Source organism: Grammomys surdaster, unplaced genomic scaffold, assembly GCF_004785775.1.
Source record: "Grammomys surdaster isolate TR1022 unplaced genomic scaffold, NIH_TR_1.0 99, whole genome shotgun sequence".
Lineage (NCBI taxonomy): Eukaryota > Metazoa > Chordata > Mammalia > Rodentia > Muridae > Grammomys > Grammomys surdaster.
The window spans coordinates 167,968-195,966 of NW_021604578.1; the positions used below are offsets into that span (position 1 = coordinate 167,968).

Sequence of the window (27,999 nt, forward strand, 5' to 3'; positions counted from 1 at the left end):
ACACACACAGAGAGAGAGAGAGAGAGAGAGAGAGAGAGAAACTCTAATGACTCTAATGATTCTAGTGACTAATGTAGGTGACAAATATGTACATAGCCCTTGTTGCGTTCTTTCAACTCCTCTGGAGAACTGGAGAACTTGAATAAAAAAAGTTGGAAGAATTTTATATAGTTAAAATGTATGTATAAATATAGCCTTTATATAGTTTTAAAGTTAACTGTATTGGTTTCTTGTGCACAGTTTTATTTGTTTTGCTTTTGGTGCTGAGATTGAGCCTACATGTGCTACCCAAGTGCTTACATCCTTAGGTGCAATTATTCATTAACAAAACAAAATGAAACGAAACAAAAGCATCATTAGCTGTCAATAAGGAAGATTCAGCTGAGAAATTTATAACCACCTATGGGCCAGTCACTTGAGGAGTTAGTTTACTGAAGGTTCATGTATCTGTTCTAACGAGGAGTTTCATGGCTGCGTGTGCGGTGTGTTCCGTGCTTTCTTGGGGTGTGTCCTTTTCTGTCCTTCCTGCTGGGTGGTTTCTTTCCAGGGCAGAGATTTTCTTTGTCATTCTTCTTTACCTTTGAGGTTCTCATCCACTGCTTCAGAGTACGGTTGTGCGGGCTGACACAGATTCTTCTACGTTTAACATGGAGGCTGCCAAGAAAATGGGAAAAAAACCCAAATCTTTGTAGAAATTACAAATATAAGCCAGGCGTGGTGACACACACCTTTAATCCCAGCACTGGGGAGGCAGAGACAGGTGGATCTCTAAATCCAGGCCAGACTGGTCTACAGTGACTTCCAGGACAGCCAGGGCTACACATAGAAATCCTGCCTGAGACAACAAAGACAAAGGAATTACAAATACACAAAAGAACTAGAGACTCCTGGGTAGCCCACCACCTTTTGGACATTGCATTTGTAGTGACTTCAAATTGAACACCAAGAAGATAAATCCTCACTTTACAGACATTGTTCCCATTGTCTTCAGATGTCTGCAGAAAGTATTAAACTGAGGACGAGGGAAGGGGAAATTGGATCAAGAAGAAGAGAAAGGGAAAGAGAAGAGGGGGAAAGAGAAACAAAGGAAGAAAAGAAAGCCAATAATAACAGACCCAGGTAAAGTAATTCGCTTCCATGTTTAAACTTCATCCAATGAAACCAATTCATCCTCACTGCCCATCCCGGCATCCTTGTCTGCACCCGCTCAGCGGCAGACCCTCTTTCTTCCCTGTGAGCCTGCACTCAGGTTATGCCTCTGCTGGTCCTTAATTTCCCATGCCTTTTGTTCTAGCAATTGATTTATTTCTTCATTACATTACATCTTGCTGGAGCAATAATGTAGATATAATTTTTGAAAAGCCCACATGCATAGCAGGCACTAACTTATTACAGATATGAAGTCAAATTTGGCCAATAGAAACATCTACTAAAATATTTTGGTGTCCAGTAAAACTTAATATAACATAGGTCTAAGTTACAATTCAGAATTTGTTCCAATTTTTCTACACTTACAATTTGGGTTAACTAGAAGACTCTCCTGTTATTAAAAAAAAAAAAATTAGGTGACTTTTAACTCTCCATGAGATGCCAGGCAAACCTGATGAAATACGGCAAATCTTGCTGTATCTACATGTAAAATGTAGCTGTGTCCTGATCAATTGAAACCCTAGAGCTTGATAGTCACAGGGGGATGAAGGAAGAGGCAGGGAATAGGCTACCATTTCTCCTAAGAGAAATCATTAGGAGACAATGTGTGGAATCAACAGCGGAGGAGAATGTGGAAGGGTGTGGGTGGGCTTTAGCCTCCAGTCTGTGGAGGAAAATCAATTCGAAAGGAATGGACATCCTGCTAGAAGACAGCATATTCTCTTAAGTGCTGTACATGGAGACGGCTTCGGAACCAGTGCTGATTCTCTGCCGCCAGTTGCTTTGTTCTTGTGGAAGAAAACCTGGCTGTTAGCAGCGCTGAGCTGGGGGGAAAAATTGCAACCTTCCTACACCCCCCAAAGAGAGAAAAAGGCATGCACAAAGAAGCCACAGGTGGCAGTAACTGTATGGGAGCTAAAGGAACAGGCAACTGTGTGGAAGCCTGTCTTATGGCCAGTCTGATAAGGCCACAACTTTGATTGCCATTCTATGATGGTGCTTAGAATCCTCAGGTATAGAACAGGCGCAACCTCAGCTGCATCCTTGATTTGTGATTAAAAGATAGAGAAACACTGAGCAAGGTGGTAGCTTCTCCCACACTCTCTCAGACACCTTCAGTTTTATCATACCTAACAGGCACAAGCGTACCTCACTGGAGTTCGAGACCAGAAACCAGGGAGACCTCCTGATTCTTACCCAGGGAGAATACTTACAAATAGCCCTTTGGGCAGTGCATGGAGGTATATGCCTTTAATCCCAGCATTAGGAGGCAAAGGCACGGGGATCTCTGAGTCCAAGGCCAGTGTGATCCAGGATAGCCAGGGCTTTGTAGAGAGACCCTGACCCTGCTCTCCTGCTGTGGAGACTATACCTGGGCTCATTCTCTAAAGTTTATTTCTCCCTTTTTCTCCTCAAAGCAGCATTTCAAATTTACTACTAAGAATTCCTAACCTCCTGAATGACTTCATTGAGGAAAACAACAACAAACAGATTTTTCTATCCAAGAGAGAATCTCCGTGAAGTGCAGGAAACCTCAGCCCCTGCCGAAAAGAACAGCCTTCTCTTGTGTTTCTGGAAGCTCCTTAATGAAGTCACTGTAGAGGGGTGTAAACAAGCAAACTGCTGTCTTAGAGCTCAAAGAAGCACAAGGATCACTCACAGGATCAGAAACAAAGGCTTTATCTCCAGGCAGAAAATGGAAAGGAAGAGTCTAGTAAGCTCATGGATGTTTGAATTCTATTAATTAATTAATATTAATTGTAGCTTATATGATGCTTGTGAGTTACATTTGTAACACAAGCAATGTTTTCTGCATCTTAAACACCGGTCTCAACTCATAGAGCCTTTATATACTGTCATGGTAACATACAACAGTTGAAGGCACAGACATGCTCTGGAGTGAAATGATTGGAAAATAATACTTCTTATATTGGGTATTAGAAATCATAACAGACAGGGTCTGTAATTTATCACTAAGAGATACAAAATCTAATTTTGAAACCAAATCACAGCTGCCTAGTTTTTCAACTTTCTTATCAGCACAGAGTTCAATTTAAAAATTTGACTTTAATTAAATATGTTTAAAAACAGTGATTGGCTCCATGATTTCTCTTTAATTAAAAACTGGTACTTTTAAAAACTAAAGGCTAATCCTTTAGTCATATGTTTCTTTATCAAAGTGAGGATGGTATAGTTTGACTCTGAAATATTCCTAAAAAGCTAATGTTTTAAATGTCTGCACCCTGACTGTGGTCCTGTCTGGGGATGCTGTGGGACATCTGGGAGATAGGACCTCGCTGCTTTAAGCATTCTGCTTCCACCTCACTTGGAAAGTCACAGTCCAGCAAGTGGTTCTAGCCTCACTCTCTGCTTCCTGGTCCACCATGGTGTGAAGAACCTCTGCCACTTGCAGCCTCTCACCATGAGTTCCACCATGTCTTGACGACCACCATGGACTGGAACATTTAGAAACTACCAACGGAATAAACCTTTCCTCCATCACGCTGTTTCTGTTAGGTGTTTTGGTCAGAGAAGTATAAAAGCAACAAAGAAGGCTTATGCCATTTTTCTTTTATGTCTTCTAGATCTCTGACATCCATTAACCACCCCTTTCCCCAAACTGAAATCCTATTACCTACGGTATTCGCTGATAATCCCAACAAGCTGTCTCTTAAATACCCATGGATACCTTTTGTATTTTTCTAATTCTACCTGAGACTTCCTTGTCAATATTATTAGGCCTCCGATAGGCTGAGATGACAGATATGCATGTCACTGATGTGGAGGGGCTTAAGGTGAACTGTGGGAAGTTTAGTGTTTCTCAGAGCAGCCAGACAGACTTGGTCAATTTAGTTCCGTAGTATAGATGCAATACAAACATCCAGATGACTCAAGTTGCTATCAGCAACCTATGAATTTTTCATCTGCCAACGATTGCCAATGATATTTACTAAGATTGAATAAAATACTGGTAGAATTTCCATCGAGTATACTATATTAGTCTTAGAGGACTTATTTAAAGGAGAGATTTAGGGGAGGGTCTCAGAGGGTTCAGTCCATGATTGACTGGCTCTAAGCATTTGGTGACAACATCATGACAGTAGGATTATGTGGTGGAAGGGGTTCTTCACATTGTGATGGACAGGAAGGAGGATCTAGTGACAGACTTCCTCCTACCAGGACCTATCTGCAGTGGGCCCCACCTTCTAGACTTTATCAAACCTCCCAGAATAGTAGCAAAGCTAGCTACAGATCTTTCATTCCATAATAAGCCTGTAGGAGACTTATTATATTCAAACTATGGTATAGAGATTGTCCAAATGTTAGGAACTTGACGTACCTCTTGGAAGAGGCCACCTTATAGTATGTGCCCTGGACTTCCAGCCACAGGTTACGCTGGTTCCCAATGACCAAACCATCTATGCTGATACATTCAGGGTAGTGTGAAAACTGAGGAGATACTGAGAGAGTTTTCCACCTCTCCACCCTCTGCTTCCCACTATAGACTCTCAAGATTACTTGATCTTGGATAAATAATTGTTTTCTCCTCAGCATTTGACCCTAAGTGTAGTTTTAAAACTTAATGTAGACCTCTGACTCCTTTGGGAATCTTATAAAATACATGGAGCAGATCTTCTCCCAGGGAACAGGTTTACACATAGAAATGTCAAGGAATTGATGCCCCCCAATCTGAAGGTTGTCTGTCAATGAATAGCTTATACACTCTTGCTCTGTCATGTTTAAGAATCCTTTGTCTTAGATAAGGGTTTATCAACATCTGTAGTGAGTGGGTGTCTTTGAAAAGATGCAGAAAAATCCTCAATTCATTATCTCATTCTTTTAATAATAAAAGAGCAATAACCAGGCATATGACACATCCTAAGCACTGTATTTCCTCTTTCTCTTGAAAACAAGTGTGTGAGTGTGTGTGTGTGTGTGTGTGTGTGTGTGTGTGTGAGAGAGAGAGAGAGAGAGAGAGAGAGAGAGAGAGAGAGAGCATGTAATTGTAGAAGTGATTTAAACTGCCAGATTATAGAAATCTATTCTATGGGCCAAGAGAACACAATAGGGTAAAAATCTCTTAGAGACCGCAGAAAACCAGAGGCCATTGAGTCTCTGCTGCAACCTCAGTTTATGGTTTCTTGTCAAATTTGTTACTAGAACAAAGGTTCTTGGGTGTCTCGAGAGTTCTGGAATAAGCAGTAGCGTGTTTTATATTCCAGTATTTTCTATTCCAAAGGGAAGAATGTCAAACAGCTCACTAGCATCACTAGGTGTATGAGCAGCGTTAAACTCAGCACATCAGGGGGTAACTCACATCTAACATAACAAAGCTTAAGAGGATAAGATTTGTCTTTGTTGAGATAAGCTATCACTATGTGACCCAGACTGACCTTGAACTGGTGATCTATCTGCCTTACCCTCCCAAATACTAAGCTTTTAGGCACATATCACCATAACTGACCTTGGAAAATCATGTTATGGTGAGCTTCACTCTTTCTTTTCAATGACCATGGAAGATGTATGGTGTTATTAAGCAAGAGAGCTTCATGGAATTCCATCCTTCTGCCGTTTGCTAGCAATACCAGAACATAGCAAATGAACTGTGTAATCTGTGTAATCTTTTTTTGTTTTGTTTTGTTTTGTTGTTTTGTTTTGTGAGATATGGTTTCTGTGTGTGTCCCTGGAACTAACTCTGTAGACCAGGTGGGCCTAGAACTCACAGAGATCTTTCTGCCTCTGCCTCCCAGTGGGAGGCAGCACCACCCTGCTGAGCTATGTAATCTTACCCACTGGTTTTTCTGCATGACATGAAAATAAATTCTGCTTTCCTCTCCAGTTGTTGTTAGCCTCCAGTTGCCAGGGGGAGGGTGTAGGCGGTGGGAGGGTGGAGGTGGGGAATGGAAGGGCTAGGAGGACCAGGAGGTTCAGCATGAACTAACACTCTAGAATCTTTAAAAGCAGATGAGAGCATCTGCAAGCAGACCGGATGCTGTCTTATGACAAGTATGTTTCAGATCTTGTAAGTTCCTTTTGAATTCAGAGAGTAAAAGTATCAGCAGCTGTTTGCTGCCTGAGGAAAGTTACAGATTAACGCCTCTGTGACACAGACATTGTTATCTCTGATTACTCGTTTATAGTAAAGTTACCAGTGATGTCTGGTGACTGAGGACATGTCACCCCAAAACAGCATTGTTGCATGTCTGAGGGGGTGACTGTAGGACTTAGGACATTCCTGCAGACAGATTGGGTGTTTACTCCAGGTAGCCTGGTGCTCCAAGAACAGAAGAGTTACTCTTCCTGAACTTGTTTGAATGATGTGTAGGATGAGTGTCAGATAAAGCATTCAGACCACTGCTTGTTAGCCAACGGGATAATCGGCATTCGGTTTCCCATGTCCTTGCTGAGGGGCACTCACATGACAGCAGCCAGGTCACAGTCCCCATCAGCTCTCTGGATGCTGCACGAATTCACTCTCTCCAGAAGTCTTCTGGAAATATGATGAGACACTTCAGTGCAACAGCTGGAGGCTATGGGAAGTATGGCTACAAGAAAGCGGAGAGCTTCCGTTACCGTCCGAGGAATACCAGCTTGTCTTCAACTTCAAGGTTCCGGGGAAACAGATGGTAAAAATACACAAGCAAGTACTTCTCGGGCTTTCGTGGGTGTAGACAAGGACAGGACGTGTCTCTGCCTTCTAGAACTTAAGCTGTATTATGAGAGAGAAAATGAGAGTCTGGGCAAAATGACAAAAGAAGTGAGAGACAAAAAAGACTGCACCAGTGATGCTGACAGAGCTGCACGAGGAGGATGGAAAGGGCGGGGCCAGTGATACTGACAGGGCTGCAGGTGGAGGATGGAAAGGGCGGGGCCAGTGATGCTGACAGGGCTGCAGGTGGAGGATGGAAAGGGCGGGGCCAGTGATGCTGACATGGCTGCAGGTGGAGGATGGAAAGGGCGGGGCCAGTGATGCTGACAGGGCTGCAGGTGGAGGATGGAAAGTGCGGGGCCAGTGAAGCTGACATGGCTACACGTGGAGGATGGAAAGAGTGCGGTCAGTGGTGTCCCATGCAGTTCATTTTGAAAAAGACAGGCTTCATGGGCTTCCAGCGAAGGCTTGACATTTTCTGTTAGAAGGACTTGGCTTGCCCAGCATACATGAGCTCAGCATACATGACTCAGTCTCCAGCACCATCAAAACAAGCATAATGGCACACAGCTGTAATCCCAGCATTTGGAAACCAGATCAGCCTGGGCTACATAGTGAGATTCTGTCTAAAAAACCAAAACGGATTAAAAAATAATTCTGAGACCAAAATACATGATACAGTTTGGGCTGCCTTTTTTTTTTTTGTTGTTTTTCTTTTGTTTTTTGTTTTTTGTTTTTTGTTTTTTTTTCTTTGGTTTTTGGTTTTTAGAGACAGGGTTTCTCTGTATAGCCCTGGCTGTTCTGGAACTCACTCTGTAGACCAGGCTGGCCTCGAACTCAGAAATCCCCCTGCCTCTGCTTCCTAAGTGCTGGGATTAAAGGCGTGCACTACCACTGCCTGGTCTGGGCTGCCTTTTCTGAACCTAGTAGCTAGGCAAGGTCAGTGTCAGTAAGTGTGATTCAGGAACCAGCATCACTAAATCCTCAAATGACTGTCTAAGGAGGCTGAGCTTTTGTGAAAAGGCCATCAATCCTTATCATTAAATTGATAGATAAAGATTAAGAAAATCCATCTTGTAGCAAAATGAAGACGTATTAATTGGTGGGAGGTGACTTATGCTGTCAATATATGAGCTCATACTGTCAAGATACGAGGCATTTGACACAGCGCAAATAAAAAAAAATGCCTTCCTCATATTGAAATAGCTGCAAATCCTTGCCACACACACACACACACACACACACACACACACACTTCATCTCACCAACTGGATAGTGAACACAAGACAGTGTTAGAAGTCACAATCACCAGGCTGCAGGTGGCAGCCCCAGAATGAGACAGAAGTGAGCTTCTGAAGGAATCAGCAGTCAGCTGGAACATACAAACCTCTCTACAGCGTCTCTCCAAGCAGCAGAAGTAGCCACCTTGGGAAAAGGGGAATATCTGAATGTTCATGTCTAGCCCACACAAAAGTACCAGGCCTACCCAGAGCTGTAGGGGAAGAAAAGCAACGTATATGAAATCTAAAATGTATGACTAATTCCTAAGCATCAGAACTTTGTTACCATTATTTTACTTGTTTACTCATTGCTCATGCAATCATCAAATGAAATACTTTGTTTTTTAGCAATTAGACCATTTCCAACATAATTTTAGTCAATGGGAGATGCAAAAATAAGTGAGATTATATACTCCTATACTCAAGAGTCTGTAGTGAAAGCAATTTGGAACTATATTCTTAGGATACAATCCCACGGGCCCAGGTAATTAATTAGGCTTCTGGGAGATGGTTCTCTCCTTCCCCCATGATGGTTCTAGGGATCAAACAAGAAAACGGATAAATACAAGGAGATTTAATAACACACACTTGAACAACCTTTGAGCTAAGAAAGAAACCATAATGGAAACTAAAAGATATCTTGAAATAAAGAAAATAATACAACAAACCTTAACGTGTAGAATACCACCAAACACCACTGCAAAAAAGCTTATCTCAATAAGCAGCTACAGGGAAAAAAAAAAAAACCCAAAGAACTTACCCAAAATTCCCACCAATAGCTCAATAAACAGTAGGCCCTCATCCAAGTACAGTAAAGGATATGCTTGATATGGATATACTCACAGATACTAATGTCTGTGAGGTAGAGAAAAGCACGAGACCTTCAAGAAAGCCCATTTGCATCTTGTAATAAGAGTGGAGAGACCCACAAGGCCCCATCCCTCCCAGAGGACCCATAGTCAGTCAGTGGTTGCTGGAGGGAAGAAAGACACTTTTTTTTTAGTGGGGCAGCCACTAGTAAGGTGCTGATTGTTCTATAAAAGAACCCTAAGCTGGGTAGTGGTGGCGCACGCCTTTAATCCCAGCACTTGGGAGGCAGAGACAGGTGGATTTCTGAGTTCAAGGCCAGCCTGGTCTACAGAGTGAGTTCCAGGACAGCCAGGGCTACATAGAGAAACCCTGTCTTGAAAAAAAGAAAGAAAGAGAGAGAGAGAGAGAGAGAGAGGGAGGGAGGGAGGGAGGGAGGGAGGAAGGAAGGAAGGAAGGAAGGAAGGAAGAAAGAAAGGAAGGAAAGACAGAAAGGAAACCCTAAAGAAACTCACTGAATCACTGAATCATAGCCAAGCACAGCGGGAGGAAAGGACATGAAGGGAAAGGGTTTCTGACTTGGATGAGGATGAAGAACAGCAGAATCGAAAGGTGGTGGGAATGAATATAATCAAATATAAGTGTCATAATGAAATATGTTACAGTATATAATGAATACATGCAAAAACTGGGGGGAGGGTAAAAGAATTTCAATTTAATGTATTTTTTATATTCCCAGGAAAATAGATGATACAAAATATACCCAAATATATGCTAAATATATACTTATGTAAATCCATTTACAAAAGATCCTCAAAAACGTGTAAACTACGCATTCTAGTTAACAACTGTGTTTGAACTATAACTATGAAAGTGATACAAAGCATTTGTTCTTCTGCCCAGCTCCACTTCTCAAAGTAGGAAAATAAGTCTTTTCCAGAGTAAACCATCATGCACCAGGATCGTCCTTTATTCTAGTCATCTATGCCTAGTCAGAGGTTTTCATTTTGCTATGCATATGGGTGAGCATAGAGTCAACCAGATGCTTTAGACATAGAAAAAAAAACAATTTGTCCAGAAAATATTTTTTGAGTGGCCACCATGTGACAGACTTTCAGTTTCAAATATCTGACCTTGCGATGCTCAGTAGTCCAATGGGAGGATAACAGATGTAAAGTTACTGTAACCTACTGGATGAGCATTGGGTAGGGAGCATAGCTCACTGGTACTTGCCTGATATTAGAAAATGCTGGTTTCGATCCTTAGCCAAAAAAAAAAAAAAAGCAAACAAACAAACAATGTAAGTGCTGAGTGAGGTATGTTGAAAATGCTATGGGATCATAGCTTAAAGAAACCATGTACACACTGCAGAACCCAGTTTATGTGGAATGCCCAGAACAGGCAAATCTATGAAATGAAAACTGGATTCGTGGTTGCCAGAGGCTGGGAGGAGGAAATGGGAACGGTTGCTAACAGGAACAGGATATCCTTTCTGTATTATAAAAACATGCTATAATTAGAGTGATGAAGGATTCACAAATGTGATTCTATCAAAAATCCCTGAGTCGCATTTTAAAATGATGAATGTTGGTGTGTAGACACTAACTGTAGTTATGTTCATTAATACACTGATTTCCTAAAATCATTTGTTCTTCGAACTGCTTATTCTCCCAGTCAGACTCTTGCTATACCAAATTACAATACTGAGGTTTCTCGTGTATCCATCCATACACTTATCTGTCTCACTATATGTGCTATGGTTCGACTGGAGTATCCCTCACACGTTCATGTACTGAATGGTTGGTCCCCAGACAATGGCATTATTTTGGGAGGTGATGGAAATTTTAAGAGAGGGGACCTAGCTGGAGGAAGTGGGTTACCAAAGGCATCCTGTCCTCTCTGCTTCCTGTGTGCCACGAGGTGAGTGCCCTCTGCCACGTGATCCCACTGCAGACATGCTCTGCCTTGTCACAGGCCCAGAATCAACAGAGCCAAGGACTACAGACTGAAACATCAGAAACCGTTAAACAAAATGACCAAGTTTTCCTTTTAAGTTGTGTTTCTCCAGTACTCGTCACAGGAGCAGTAAAAACGATCTGATTACACGGCTATACAGAACTCCCAGGGTGAATCATGAAGGCTGCTGGCTACAGAACCCTGTTATCAGTTCCAGGCAACTCTCAACGATGGCCTGTGCCCCTTAGAAGCATGGGGATGAGGAGTCACAGAAAACCTGTGTGTTAAGGAATATGAGTTACCCAAGTGCTGGTGCATCAGGGACCTATACGTGTTTCATAAAACTGAGATGCACTACTCATGAAAAATGAAGGATTAGTTCATCTGGAGACTACCTGATCTGTGAGATTGACTAATTAAGAAAGTCATAAGCATCTAAGCATTTAGTATATGTTGGTAGTTATGACCAGTGATGTCTTGACGTGGTCCAAAATACAACAGACCAAAAAGAACTCTGAAGAGGCACATGGGAAGTTGGGTGGTGAAAAATTAACAGGATAGAGTGCATGAGGGCAGTGTCAGGATTCTGTTGGATGACACTGCCCCCTAGAGGTTCTCTTATGCAAAGTCCTGCTGCCAGCATTTAAAAAAAAAAAAACAAAAAACACTCCACTGCTTACTTTGATTTTAGTCACGACTCCAGAATTTTACATAAGAGAGATTTAGAGGTATCAAGTAGGCTTATGAAGAGAATTATGTTTGAAACTTCTAGTGGAAAATATAGAAGGAAAACATCAAGACATAGGTATAGGCAATGTGTTTCTGAATATTGCTCCAGCAGCTCAAGGAATAATAGCAAGGATTGAGAGATCGGATTGCATCAAATTAACCAAAGAAAAATAATGGAGAGACAGACCTCAGATTCAGAACAACTCTTTGCCAGCGATTCATAGAATATCCAGAATGTATACAGAAATGAAAGAAAACAAACACTTCAAAAAAATAAATAACCCCATTAGCAAATGGGCAAATGAACTCAACACTTTCCAGATGGGTAAAAAAACAAAGTTATAAATAAATGGGAACAATTTTCAGCATCTTTAGCTACTTAGGAAAAGTAAGTTAAAGGTACAATGAGACTATGTCTTACGGAAGTCAGAATGAGAATCATCAAAAAGAAAAACCATCACTAAGTCAAAGCCAAAACGAAAGAAAGACAGCGAGAAAAATACGAAGGAAAGGGGACCCTGATACATTGTTGTTGAGATTCCAGGTTAGTACAACCACTGTAAAAATAGGTATGCAGGTTTCTCAAAAATAAAAAAAATGGAACCACCATGTGATCCAGCTATACCATTCCTGGCTATAGGCCTAAAGGAACTGAAGTCAGCACACCACAGAAATACTCAACACACCCATATTTGCTGTGGAACTATTTGCAACACCCAGGTTATGAGATCTGCCTTGTTATGAATGGAAATGTCTCCTACAGGCTCAGGTATTTGGACACTTGGTACCCAGTGGGTGGTGCTATTTAGTGGAGGTTGTAGAACCTTTAGGAGGCAGAGCCTTGCTGTGGAGGATTGATCACTGAGGGAGGGCTTTGAGAAGAGATCTCTCTTTCTCCCCTCTCTCTGTCTTTCTGTCTCTGTTTCTCTGTCCCTTTCTCTCTCTGTCTCTCCCTTCCCACTCTGTGTGTGTGTGTGTGTGTGTGTGTGTGTGAGTGTGTGTGTGAGTGTGTGTGTGTGTGTGTGTGTGTGTGTGTGTGTGTGTTTCCTGCATGTAGCTGGAGATACAATCTCTCAGCTTCCCACTTCGACTGCATGCCTCCCTGGTTTCCTTTCCATAACAGGCCCCTCTTTCTTCTATAAGTTGCTCTTGGTCACAGCAACCAAAGCTAACTAATACAGTGCACATCAAGCAGGTAAGTGGATTAGGAGGAAAATGTCATGATCATAAAAAGGACCTGACAAGATTGCTCAGTGGGTAAAGTGGCTGGCATCCTGATGACCTGAGCCTGGTTTCTGGGAACCACATGGTGGGGGGAGAGAACTATCTCCTGAAAGTTGTTTTCCGACCTCCACATTCGTGTCCCATGACACATGTGCACCCACCCATCTCCCCCATACAAAGAGATAAATGTGATAAGATTAAAAAGATGGTAGAGGGATCTACTAGGAATGTGGACAGGGAGGCGAGGAGAAAGTGAAAGTGCTAATAGAGGGGTTGGATCAATGGAAGCACAGTATATACATGTGTGAAAGTGTAACAAACTCCATGATTTTTGTACAATTAATTTATGCTAATAGAATCACGTGTCAATTATTCTGCAGTTACATTGTTTTTATTTAGATGACATTGTTACTTACTTTGTAGGGAGAGCTGATGGTAGATTAGGGAGGGTATATCTTCTCCTAAAGACTACACTGATGCAACCATTGTATGAGGCCAAGAATGTCATGGGACAAACATTTCCAACCATAGATCACACAAACACAGATCTGTCTTATGGAATTATGATTCTTCTGAAGGGAAATAGATGAAAAATGTAAATTTGAGTGGGCTTGCAAAGTAGTACCCATGTGTAGTCTAAAGCACACTAAAGTGTGAGCTAGCCAAAGGCTGTGAACTGCCGTCCTCCTCCGGCTGATCTGCTCCAGCCTCACCCACAGCCGATCTTACAGGTGCCAGTTCACTTTGGGAAGGACATAGCATAACAGATCCAGGTCAGAACGCTCTTTTAAAAGGGATTTGTGAGATCTTCCTGCTGACACAAGAAGCAGACACTGTGGTCAGTTCTAGGAAAGAAGTTAACAACCAATGGACAGTAAATGACTCATCTACTAGCCAAACAGAGTATATTGTATGGGGGCAGAAATCAAATATGGACTACCTCTAAAGCAAAAGACACTCAAGGCTTTTTACACTGAGGAAGAACAGTAGGCTATTGTGGGGATGTAGAAATCTAGGGTTATGTTGGGAAAGAATAGCAGTAGGCTACCCCAAAGGAAGACTACTTCATGAAGTGAATGGTGGAAGCTTTTAGGCTTACCCTACTTCGGTGCCATCACATGTAAAGAAGTGGAGAGGGATAAACACAACACACACACACACACAAACATACACATACATACACAGTCACATAGCCACACCAAACTGTATCAATTATAATCCATTTCCATGTCCACTTTCAGTCTTGTTTGGAAGCAGTCACTTCCAGTACTTCATTATTGCACGCAAGACTGCAATGAACACCCGAGAGAACAAAGCAGCACTGATTATCTGCTGTGCACTGGACACCGCTTTAATTAATCTTCACAGAAACTATAAGCGGAAAAACCTATACTCATCCCCATGTAGCAAATGTGTAAGTAACGTGCAGAAAAATTACATAGTATTCCCTGAATCAAAGGACCAGGAAATTATGCCATTGGGATTTGGATCCAGACCATCCAGGACTTAGAAAGACCTGTGGGCTGTACTTGGCTTGCTCTTCTGTATGTCTCCTTGGGGCTGCATCAGAATTTCCCTAGGTCAGTACTCAAACTGTAACCTGCATCAGAATCATTTGGAGGTATCTTAAGCTGCAGGCTACTGTTAAGTAGGTGAGACCTGAGCATGTGCAGCCCCAACAACTTCCCTGGGGAGGCTAATACTGTTGCTCCCAGAATACACTTGGAGGACCACAGAACAAAGATGTGTGTTGAGTTGTTGGGTTGTAGGATGTGTGCATTTTTGCCTATACCTGACCATGCAAACAGCTCTGTAGTGATTACGTTTACTTACACTTACACGTGAACTAGGTGAGAACTATACTTTTGACGCCTTCAACATTTCATGATGTTGCCTTGAAACTTTGCTGGGACTGGGGTGTAACTCAGTGGTAAAGCACAGTCTTAGCTAGAAGGACACCCTGGATTCATTCCCTGGCAATTTTAAAATGTGACTTAATTTATATTTCCGTATAGATAAGTTCTAAGCATTCCGATTTGTCTTTTGAATTACCAAGTACTAACAATTTAACAAGATTTTAAATGAAAAAAATAATTTATTTATAGCAACTTGAATTATTTTGAATACTCTACTAGTTTTTATTGGCAACTTGAACTTCAATTGAAAAATGACCACAATCTGATTGGCCTGTTGGCATGACTGTGGGATATTTTCTTGACTGCCATTTGATGTAGCAGTGCCCAGACCACTGTGGGCGGCACTGTCCCTAGACAGGCTGTTCTGGGGAATATAAGGGCTAGCTGAGCAGAATTCAGTGAGTGAGCCAGTATATAGAGATCCCCTGGGTTTTGCTTTAGCTCTTCCTTTAGTTCCTTTAGTTAGCTTTAGTTCCTGCTTTGATTTCCATCAATGATGGACTGAGACCTGGAACTGTGAGCCATGTAAACTCTTTCCTCTCTCAGCCTGCTTTTGGTCAGAGTAATCTATCACAGTAACAAAGAGAGCAAACCAGAACAGACACTTATCTTTTGTCAGTCATGAAAAATATTTTCCTCACGATAGCTTTATAAGTTTTTCTTTATTGTTTGTTGTGTATTACTTTGAAGATCCTGCCATAACCAAAACTACTTTTCTTTACAGCCAGCATGTAGTATACGTATATTATAAGTCAGTATTCTTTTTTTAAAAATGGCTACCTATTGTTTCAGAGCTGTCAATAAATTAACTTTTGTAATTAATTTACAAAGAGCTAAGAAACCATTTTCCTTTTCCTAAGAGAATTTTTTGTAGACATAGTGAGCGAATTTGTGTCTTTACATTTAGAACATTATAACATGATGCTGATGTGTGTGTTCTTTTCTTTTAGAGGGGCAGGACCAGGTTGGCCTAAATTTCTGAAAAACCAGCTGTGCAAACTCTAAACTCTGCATCTCTTCAGATCTCTGACTCCTTTCAGCTATGTTGAGTGCAACACATTTCTTTTTCTTGGGCTGGTTGCCTTCCCTGTTAGAGGATTTCCTCAGCAGATATCCCATGGCTTTGGCATCTCTAACCTCTTGGAGTCTTCAAAGCAATATAGGCTCCATCTTCACAGCCTCACACAATGGCCTCTCCGGGCCTCTATGCAGGGACACCCCTTCCACATGCATGGCCTCAGCCACTTTCCTTAGTTGTGGAGGGAGATTCCATAACCCCTTTCACACAATGGCTACTCTGAACCTCCATGCAGGGATACCCCTGACACATTCCTGGCCTCAGTAACTTTCCTTAGTCATAGAGGGAAATTCCATCCCTGGTTCTAAAGTCAAAACTACATGGCTGAAGCTGTCAAGTTCTGCTGCTTGTTGAGGCTGGAACATGGCCCCCTTGTTCAATTACATCTTCACCAGCTTTCTGTTTTCCATGGTTTACTTCACTACCTAAGCCTGGTTGTCCTGGAACTTGCTCTGTAGACCAGGCTAACCTATATGCCTCTGCCTCCTGAGTGCTGGGATTAAAGGCATGCACCACCATGCTGAACATAAGCTTTTCTTCAATTGCTCATAACAAGATCATTAAAAGCATGGCCACTATGCCTCAAGATCTGGATTAAAGGCATCTGTTGATCCAGATAAAAAAACTTGTGTTATCCCACCTCAAGATCCAGATCGAAAGCCCGTGTCTTCCAGTCTTAAGATCTGGATCAAAGGCATGTTGTTTTCCTGCCTCAGGATCTGGATTATAGGTGTGCCCTCCATTTCTGGATTGCAGTTCATTCCAGATATAGTCAATTTGACAACCAAGGATAGCCATCACAATCCATTCCTTGTCTACTTGATACACTATCATATTTCCTTATGTCTAAATAAAAACAATAACCAAGTCATAATGACACCTAATATGATATAACTATCCTCCCTACAACTTCATAATGCATAAACAATAACCAGGTCATTATGAGACGTAACATGATATAACTGTCATACAACCACAAACACATAGTAAATTTAGAATATGTGCCAATGTCCCATATTCAACACCCTTTTCACAAGATGAGATCTTGCCCTGAGGTCACTACTCCTCTAATTTCATTAAATGTCTTCAATCTGTTTATCTCCTTAAACACAAGATTTAGCTCCATTCCACTTCCTGGTGTCCCTTTAACCCTTGAACCATATATTTCGTACTTTTTTTTTTCTTTCTCAGCTTGCTACATTTGATCAAAATGTTCTTCATAGGAGTGAACCACAGGCCAGAGTCTATGCTAGGCTGTTTAGAGATTTCTTTTGTTGATACAATCAATCTAAATCTCTTTACATTAGCTTCAGGCAGACTCTTCAGAATAGGGCAGAAAGTAGCCACATTCTTCAAAATAAATAAATAAATCACAAGAACAATCTCTAGGTAACATACTAAAATTCTCCAAATCATCCTTGGAACCACTGTGTTCCATGTTCCTGCTATGATGGCCCATTAAGCATCTCTTAAAGCAATCTTCTGCTTTCCTACTCGAAAGTCCCCAAATCCACATTCCTCCAAACAAAAGCATGGCCAGGCCTATCACAGCAATACCCCAGTCTCTGGTACCAACTTTTGTCTTACTTAGGGTTTTATTGCTGTAAAGAGACACCATGACCAAAGCAACTCTTATAAAGGCAAACATTTAATTGGGGCTGGCTTGCAGTTTCAGAGGTTTAATCCATTATCATCATGGCGGGAAGCATGGCAGTGTGCTGGCAGACATGGTACTGGAGAAGCTGAGAGTTCTACGTCTTGATCCAAAGGCAGATAGCAGGAGACTGTGTTCCACACTGGAAAGACCTTGAGCATAGGAGACCTCAAGACCCTTTCCTCACAGTGACACACTTCCTCCAACAGGACCACACCTACTCCAACCAGGCCACACCTCCTAATAGTGCCAATCCCTATAGGCCAAGCATCCAAACACAAGAATCTATGCAGAGTGAGGATGTGTGTGTGCAAAGCTATTCAAACCACCACAGAGGGAAATTCAGTTGCGAAAATGCTTCCATATGATACAGCTGTAAGGTATTTTCCTAATTAGTGATTAATATGGGAGGGCCCAGCCTATTGTGGGTGGTGCGGTCCCTGGGCTGGTGATCCTGGGTTCTATAAAAAAAAAAAAAAAGCAGGTGCAGCAAGCCATGATGAACAAACAAGTCAGTTGGCAGCACCCCTCAGTGGCCTTTGCATTAGCTCCTGCTTCCAGGTTCCTGTCATATGTGAGTTTCTGCCCTCATTGCTTTTGATGATGAACTGTTTGTTATATGGAACAATGAATGAGACAAACCCTTTTCTCTCCAAGTTGCTTTTGGTCATGGTGTTCATCACAGCAGTAGTAACCATAAAACTAAGACATCCATCAATTCCACATTCTCATCTAAGATTTTTTTAAACTAAATCTTGATTCCTGATGCAGTAATCTCTTCATGAACTTTATTCTTCACTACTTACTTATTGTCCTTGGTATTTTATTCTTTATATAAATTTTAGGTGCAGCCTGTCTTGGGTCTGTTGATAGGTCCCTAATAGACTTTATTCTATTCTGTATGACCCTGCTTTAGAAATAGGGTCTTACTATGTAGCCCTGATCTCTAACTTTTCAATTCTCTTGCCTCAGTCTCCTGAGTGCTAGGATTACAGGCATGTAACCTCTGGTTGAATAGGACTTGAAAACATACCCGTAAAAATAATAATTTTTACATATAAGAAAGCAATATATGAGCTACAGGGAACCAGAGGCAGGGTGATCTCAAACTTATTGCCAGTCTGAGTTATGCAGTAACACACACACACACACACACACACACACACTTTTCCTCTTTAACCTGCTACTCTATTAGCTGACTAGAACAATACTTGAACCATGTAAGATTAATACACAATCGTTAAGTTAATATAATTTATTTTTCCCCCTTGTGCTACTGGGATAATTATACTTGGTCATAATTTATCACTTTAGTCACTCTTTTGTGTTTTGTTGTTTAAAATTGCATCTGTGTTCATAAATTAATGAATACCTTTATTGACTAATATTATCCTTTGGACGCTTGAGTAGTGAGGTTATATTCATGTCAATGATGCTCTGGACAGCTTTCTCTGATTTTTCCTTTTTAATACTTCAGAAAAGTTTGTATAAGGATTCTTTGTTTCTTCAATTTTTGGAAAAATCTCCACATTGGGGTTTGTGTCTGAAGGAAAGATGTTTAACTCCGACTTATTTTAAAATTATTGGGTACTTATATACTTTTTAATTATTTTAAATTATTCACTGAAGGACTGTAGCTCAGATCCCTTGCCTGGCTATGTGTGTAAAGCCCTAGGTTCAGTCTCTAGTACTGCTTCCAAAACAACAATAACAACAAAAACTTATTGATATTTGCAAAGAAATTGTGTTCTTTTATCTACAATTTAAGATTTGTTATTACAAAGTTTCACAGTCACCTTACTGTGTTTGTGCATATCATAATGTATAACTAATAAATTGTTTCATGACTGCATGCTGTTTGAAGAGACAATCCCTATCCAAAATAATAAACATTTATAACCTTGATTTGTTAGACACTAAAGGATGCATTAAACTCATGGTGTTTTTATTTAAAATACACACAGAGAGAACAAAAGTAGAGGTCTCATTAACCTGGAACAATTAAGTTGGAGAAACCAGAAAGCACGACTTGGCGACGCTTTACGGCTGTCGTGCTGGGTTCACCTCAGTCGTGCTGCTCTGCTCCGTAGCGGGGAGTCCTGGAGCAGGAGAGGCTGGTGGTGGATGCCAAAGGCGGTAGCCAAACTCCGAGCCGGAAACCAGAGGAGAGGACAGTCGGGTGTCAGCAACTAGAAACGATCTCGCTCGTTACTGTGGGGACACCCTGCGCTCCTGCAGACCCTCCAGACGCCACTAGCCCGTGCTTCCTAGCGAGGGAACCCGCGCAAGGCGGCCCCAGAGCTACCCAGGGGCTCAAAGGTGGGTGGAGGTGCGCACGCGCACACCCACGCTGCCACCTCTCTGTCCTGCAGAACCCAAGCAGGTTGCCTCGCCCACCGTCAATCTCTGCGTGGGGCTTGTCGTGTTTCCCTCTCGCAGTTTTGTTCACTTGTGGACTAAATCACTGGGAATTGTATGGTATTTTCAAATGCACAAGTGCACTCTGGTGCAAAGCTTGGTGCAAAAATTTAAGATGTGCCAGAGATACCCTGGTCAGGTCTATGGTCGTATTTAAGTACTTTCTTTTTTTAAAGTGGGATTTTTTTTTTTAAGTGTGACTAGTAAAATACACATTTAAGTAAAAACAGAATCTAACCCTTTTCTGCCAGCACTGCGCTCACCTGCCTCATCAGGTGCCCTGTGTATGTTCTTTATATTCTTGTATTCCTGTCTCCATCCCAGCTTGCGAAGTCCTACCTCTTTTATGTTAACATTACTACACTAACCTTTTGTTCAATATTTGTTCTTTTTTTTTTTTAAACCTTAGTTTCATTTAACGGAAGGGTGCTGGAGATCGACTGTACCCACCTGTCCATGCTAAGCACACTGTGTTTGGGAACTACACCCAGCCTTCGGTCCTAATTTTCCCTTTTAGTTCTTTAAAGTCAGGGTCTCACAGTGTAGCCACACATGGCATGGAACTATTTGTTCTAGGCTGGCCTCTAACTCTGAGATCAGCTTGCCTCTGCCTCCTGGATGTTGGGATTAAAGGCGTACATTTCCACACCCACTTACGTTACATTTAAAAGTCATCCTTTCTGTGCTTATACATTTCCCTTCTGGTGGGTTGGTAAGTTTTGTACATTTCCTTTGTTGTCCCTGGAGCTGCAGCAGCACAGCACCTGGGAGGATGATTGAAATGCAGTTTGATGCTTGTAATTCCAGCGTTTGCAAAGTGTATAGTCAGGGCTCCTATTGCTGTGATGAAATGCTATGACCAAATATAACTCTGGGAGGAAAGGGTTTATTTTAGCCTACAATTCTCGGGTCACATTCCATCACTGAAGGAAGTCAGGGAAGGAGCTGAAGCAGAGGCCGTGGAGGAACAGTGCTTATTAACTTGTTCCCTCAGCTCATTCAACCTTCTTTCTTATGCACCTCAGGACTACCTGCTTGGGGGTGACACCGCCCACAGTGGGCAGAACCCCTGCACATCCATCATTAAAGAAACATCCTACAGACCTGCCCACATACAGTATGATGGAGGCATTTTCTCAATTGAAGTTCCCTCTTTTGGGCCTGGCTTATGTTAAGTGGACAAAACACTAACCAACACAGAAAGTAAAGACAGGATCAGGAGTAAAAAGTCAGCTTCATTTTTCTTTTTTTTTCTTTCTTTTTTTAAAATTTATTTACTTATTTTGTATGAGTAAATGATAGCTGTCTTTAGACACACCAGAAGCAGTCATCTGATCCCATTACAGATGGCTGTGAGCCACCATGTGGTTGCTGGGAATTGAACTCAGGACCTCTGGAAGAACAGTCTGTGCTCTTAACCACTGATCCATCTCTCCAGCCCTAACTTCATTTTTCTTGCAGTGGATGGGCACTAACACAGCAATCCACAACTGGACAAAGTGCAGACAGATTTTAGAACACCCAGGCCTAACTGGGATGTCTTCATCAAACTCCTCAAGGCTTAGGGATCTGTGCGGGAGAGGAGGTAGAAAAACTGTAAGAGCCAGAGACTATGGATGACTCCAAGGACAGACACAGTGTGGACATCAGGACTGGTGCACATATGAAATGAGAGAGACTGTGGCAGCAGGTACCAGGCCTGCACAGGTTCTAGTCAGATGGGGTCCCAGGACTGAGGCTGAAATAGGAGAATGTGAGCTTGAGGCTAGCCTGGAGTACACAATGAAATGCTAGCTCAATATATAAAAGTGGTCTACACATGTAAGCCCAGCACTTGGGAGGTGGAGGCAAGAAGAGAATGGGGAATTCAAAATCATAGCTACATAGCAAGTCAAGGCTGGACTGTGCTACTTGAGACCCCGTCTGAAAAAGCAGGGAGTTGAGGAGAGAAAAGAAAAGAAAAAAGAAAAAATGTAAAAAGCACATCACAGGAAACAGTAAAAAATAAAATAAAAATGTGTCTGTCCCTGTCAGAAAAGCAATCATAGCATCAACAAAGAATATGAAAAATGTACTAAGTTGCTCCACTTACCCAAGGCTAAGGGTCAGTTAACAGTGCTTAGAATGTGGTTGGCATGCTGGTTAATATTTAGTGTAGGCAGAATGTTTGCACGTGTAAAGTTTACCCTTGGGTTACTCAAATGTTGATTTCTCTGCCCTCATATCTTGTTTCAATCTGGACATGGGATTGTGATGTTTATACCAAGAATCTCCTGTCTCAAGCTTGTGTAAACAGTTCTTACCATTTATTCTCTGCCTTGTCAATAAATGCTGATCACCCAATGGCTGGGGAGACTAGAGAATGGGGCGGGACGTCTGCTGGTGAGAGGGAGAAGGAGAGTAGATGTGCAGAGAGGATGGAGGGATTGGAGCCCTGAAAAGGGAGTCCAAAGAGCCAGACCAACAGGAATATGCAAGTACCATGGGGTGGGGCTGGGAGGTAGGCAGATTAGCATAGATGGTAAGGATAGATCATTGAACGGCTCAGCTATTGATAAGCAGTGTTAAATAAATCTTGGTTTCTCTGTGCAGTTATGGGGTCTAACATAAGGTAAAGAAATACAGCTGTTGGATTAATTCACTGTTTACATTTATATTAAGAATAATTCAGGGCTGGAGAGATGGCTCAACAGTTAAGAGGCTCTGACTGCTCTTCCAGAGGTTCTGAGTTCAATTTCCAGCAACCACATGGTGGCTCACAACCACTTGTAATGGGATCCGATGTCCTCTTCTGGTGTGTCTGAAGACAGTTATTGTGTACTCATATTAAATAAATAAATAAATAAATAAATAAATAAATAAATAAATAAAATTATTAAATAAATCTTTTTCTAAAAAAAATAATAATTCATTAACAATTTAGTGTCACCGTGAAACAACCTGCAGTCACCTGGGAAGAGGAAATCTCAAATGAGGGGTTGCCTACATCAGACTGACCTGGAGCCAAATCTGTGAGAGATTGTCTCAAAAGATGATTGATGGGAGGGGGCCCAGCCCACTGTGGGTGACAACATCCCTAAGCTTGTGGCTCTGTGCTGTCAGTAAAACAGTATTTCTCCATAGTTCCTGCCTTGAATTCCTGCCTGACCTCTCTCAATAGGAGACAGGGACTTGGAATATAAGAGGAAACAAATCCTTTCCTCCACAAAACAGCTTTTAGTCCAAGTGTTTTATCACACCAAAAAGAATCAACCTAGGACAGTAAGTTAGAAACATATGTGCCCATCTAGTGGACCTCACAGTAGTGGGGCCATGTCACACAGGATGCCCACTACTGTTACCGAGCAGGCAGAAAGACTCACCAGTTTGTCATGCACAGGGTTGCAATGCCCAAATCCCCTCCCCCATACCTTTGGAACCATGAAATATTTGGAAGAAGAAAGGGCTTGGGAGGTTTCCTTTGCCCAGTGTCAAGATGTGGTACTTACAGAATAAACTCTAGAGATTGGAAGGGGCTTGAATTATTTAGTGTCTTAAAGAGGGGCCTGTGAGATGGCTCAGTGAGTGAAGAGCTTGCCACACAAGCCTGGCAACCTGAGTTCAATCCCCGGAACCCACATTAAGATGGAAGGAAAAAATCCACTCTGCAGAGTTGCCCTCTGACCTCCGCATGCATACCACGGCCCAGGTAACTGAGTGCTGACTCTGTGCCAAATACCATATATGTAATCTCATTTAATCATGAGAATAAATAGTGGTTTATAGAAAAGAAATTAATTTGGAGAAGGTAAGCAATCTCCCTAGTTCTTAGTCTTGGAATGCAAAGCTCATACATCTCAGTATGTCAGCGCTTCTCAAACTGGATTTCATAGATCTCTGGAAAAGCCCAACAAATGCTTTCCCAGGATCTGTGAACTCTCCAGAGTCCTTTTAATGTCACTTCAATGTCCTTTTAACCAACATGCTCTGGTCTTCCAGAAGACAATCTTAGGAGAGCACTTTGAGGATATTTGAATCTGGCTGGCTTCATGGTAATGCCAGTGAGGTTAGCAGGTGCACTACTACCGTCATTGTCCCAGTCCAATCAGAATAGAGGTGACTGAATGTCGCAATGCGTTGACACTAAGGGAAGCCAAGTTACATCATCGTGGTTCAATCAGGAATAGGTGAGGTGGAAGCACTTGTGTCGTTCTGCCTGGCAGGACGTGCATCAGACCCACACTCAAGCCACTTCTGCCGGGGTGAAGGATCGAGCTATTCACAGTAGTGATTTGACTTCTGGCCAAACACTGGTCAACATATTGAAATCATCTTGGCTTTGTAATTGTCTTTAAATTTTGAACATTTTGGCATTGTAATAGAAGTGATTTATAGAGAGCACAATTATATGTGGTTTTGTTTATACATGAAGTAACAGTAAGATAATTTAAAACTCAATGCTGACAACAAAGAGGGGCTTCCATTCAAAGGCGTCATTACTCATTGCGAAAGGCTGCTATTCTATCATTGGTCCTTAACATGGAAAAGAATGTTTTAAAAACATACCTGTAGCTACATTAAACAGACTCAATTTTTAGGAACCAAAATACAACACTTAATTGATGATCTAGGAATTCTCAAACATGTTTTCACCCCAGGGCACACCCAAAAAGAACTTAAAGGGAGCAGGTCACCGGGCCCATTATGTCAGACCTGTTGGGGACACTGCTGATGAAATGGAAAAGCTTTCCAAACACAAACATATTTTGGTAATTCCTCCTACAAGTGACTTGGTAAGGTTGGCATTTTGTTTTATTTTGTTTTTGCATCAAGTATATGACAAGTATCTGTGTGATTCAGGAACCATCCTGACAGCCGAGAGAAAGCAGGCCTCACCCGTGGATGCAGCTACATCTCATAACCTGCATCTTTTGCATACAAATGCAACCTGAGTCAAAGGACAGTTAGAGCAGCCCAGAGCCAGTGAGATGGCTCAGTGGGTAAAGGCACTTGCTGCCAAGGTTGACCTGAGTTTGAGCCCCAGGACTCACATGGTAGATGGAGAGAACTGAGTCTTACAAACTTTCCTCTGGCCTCCCCATGGTTCCATGGTAACCTCTGTTAAACATAGATCCAAATGTAATAAATATTTTTTTAAAAAAACAGTTAAGTGAACCTAACCCTAGACTGTGAAATTAAATAATCAGGCTCAAGGTCACGGATGGCAGACATGCTCATGGGCTCCGTAACGAATTCCTGGAGCCAGGAGCCACATCGGCAGACATAGGGTGTGCTCTGCCTCTGGACAGACTCCAAGGTTTTGGCTGTGGATAAAGTCACCTGCTTTCTGATTAAGTTGGAACACTTTGGGAATGCCAATTATTGAAGCATCATGCCAAGATAATAATCTGAGATGCCATCAAGATAATGGAACAGCATTGTCCCTGAAAGAACAAAATGTGTTTTCTAGTCTCAAACTGGCACCGGCCACTTCCTTGTCCCTTCCTCCAGTCTGCTGCAGTTGCCAGGGCTGCCTGTCACCGTGTCTGCACTGCCATGTCTTCCTCGCTCAATTTGGCTTACCCACCCCTGGCCCTACCCCACCCTCCTTCCTCCTCCCTCCCCCAGTTTGGATCCAGAATCACTTAGTACTACCACAGGGCACCCTCCTGCAATGGAAATTTACTGAAGTGGAATTGGTGTTGGGCCCTCTTAGCTCCATAACTGTTCTCAGCTCAACCTCCATGAATTTTAACTCAGGATCACTTAGGTTATTATTAGAATTTTATTATGATTATGATAATTATTATTTTGGTTTTTCCAAGACAGGGTTTCTTTGTGTAGTTCTGGCTATCCTGAAACTAGCACTGTAGACCACACTGGCCTCAAACTCACAGAGATCCACCTGCTTCTGCCTGTACCTCCTGGGTGCTGGGATTAAAGGTGTGCACTCCCAGTTCCTGGCTAGATTTAGATTTTTAAAAACTTAGTTCATGTGTGTTTGCTTGTGGTGTGTGTGTGTGTGTGTGTGTCCCATGTGCATACAGTGCCTGAAGAGGCCAGAAGAGGTGGGGGGAGCAGATTCCCGGCAACTGGAGTTACAGACAATTGTACACTGCCATGTAGATGCCAGAAATGGAATCCAGTTGTCTGCAAGAGAACTACTGACCCATCTCTCCACTCCAACACACACACACGCACACACACACACAGTGTCACTTATTTTAAATAGCAGAAAGCCCTGAACCACACGCTGGCAATCTTAGCTCTCTGGTTATCTTCATTAGATATGCTTTTCAATCACCTTAGATGTTTAGATGTTTGCCTCTTCCCCTCCTCTGCCCAGGACTCTGCCCCTGTGAGGGTTGGTGCTGCAAGCCAGAGCCTCCCTCATTCTCTCCCCCTCAACCCACCCTTTCCTTCTCAGTAGGAAGGACAGCTGGAAACAGGTCAGGAAGCTGGAAGAAAAGCCTTCCCTTCATTTCAAAGCACTGTGTGAAAAACTTATTTGTAGAATTGTAGACAACGGGTGTCAAACCTGGGCCAGTAAATTTGAGAGGCTTTGAAGGTCCTGCAGGCACAATGGTGAATTTCTCTGAAGAGATATTACAAAATAAGATGACAATCTTCCTTCTTGATCTTGTTGAAATAGATTGGTAGCAATGGGGAGGGCCAGATTTTTTCCTCTTCTAATTCACTTAAGCCAAGCACCTTGGTGGACTATATCAAAACCCTTAAGCAAATGCTGAAAGAAGGCACACACTTAATAAGATGCAGGCAACTGCAGGGGAGGGACAGAAGCTCATTCATCTATTGCCACCAGTTGTAGCCAGGGTAAAGAACCACTGTGGCCAGGTCTGAGTTTTTTCTGTGAAGGGACCTGAACTCAGCATCATGTGAGTGCTAGGTGAACTCTCAAGCTACACCTTTAGATACTAACTCTTACTTCAAAGGGAAGCTGTAAGTCCAGTGTGTGTTTGTAAAGGGGTGACTGTGATTTTTTTTGAAAGGTTGGCATGTGTATTTAAAAAGAAGACCAGACAAACTTTATATCCCACCTGTTTTCTAGACTCAGTCTGATTAAGGTGCAACTTAACAAAAGACATTATCTGTAACTTTGCATATGAAGAGAGTGTCTTTCTTTTTTTTTTTTTTATCCTTTAAGGAATTAATAGTCTATAATCTATCTTCAGGAAGCCATTCTCCTTAAACTTTCTATGGCCAGTGTCTGTGTCATAGTTCATTAACTTACATTAGTTAAGTGCTAGCAGGGTGTGGTGGCTCATGCCTATAATCCAAGCATTTAGCCTGAAGCAGAAGGATTGTCAAGAGTTTGAGACTAGTCCAGGATGCATAGTATGTTCTAGGCCATCCAGGGCTGCCACATGAGATTCTGTAGTTCAGTGGTAGAGGAGGGTTCCGTAAATGCAGTAGTGAATGCTACAGGAGTAGGTTGCTTTCAGCCCAAAATGCAGTTATGGTCTCTACATAGTCACTACAAATGCACAGGCTAAATTCTCTTCAGTATAACTTGTATGGCTCGATCTTTCTGATCATGCTTCCCCTTTTAAGAGCTAGACTGAAGTTTGGTACCCACAAGGCTGACTGCCTTGTGACAGCTTACCTGCTAACACTTTCTTTTTCCTTTAGGGAAAAAAATGCATGTGCGAGAGAGCACGCTCATGCGCACACTTGGGCACACACACAAACACACACAGACCCATATGTGCATACACATGTGCATGTAGATACATGTATACACACACACACACACACACATACACACACACACACACACACCTGTTAAGAAAGTTTAGCTGTTTAAGGAGTTTAAATGGAGAACAGCTTCTAGCTGGGAAAAGCTAGTATTCTGTTAGCAGAAAGTTGCACCTGTATGGAAGGACTCATCACCAGACAGCCGATTAATATTCCAGGGGTACTGGTTTCTCCTAATCTTGAACCTGGGCTGTTCGCCAGATGATCAGAGAGCAATGGAAAAGTCTTACCCGAGAAAGGTAGAAATTTCTTCCAGCCCCAACTTAGGAGGCATCCCCTCTTCCACTGGAGACACAGGTTACTGGTGCCCCCAACTCACCTTCTGAGGTTCGAAAAGCCACACACAGCGCCACAGTCATGAGGGTAAGCCCAGCTTGCTGCAT

The 27,999-nt window shown here is 42.2% G+C and overlaps 1 protein-coding gene across 1 annotated transcript; it reads right to left on the minus strand.

The window, feature by feature from the left end:
* Nucleotides 1-452: 452 nt before the first annotated feature.
* On the minus strand, nt 453-27,999 carry Ccl28 (C-C motif chemokine ligand 28). The gene is made up of 3 exons (XM_028783204.1): nt 27,936-27,999; nt 6,569-6,695; nt 453-654 (listed from the first exon to the last, which is right to left on the minus strand). Exons 1-3 carry the CDS (start codon nt 27,997-27,999, stop codon nt 453-455), a joined length of 393 nt encoding a protein of 130 aa, XP_028639037.1.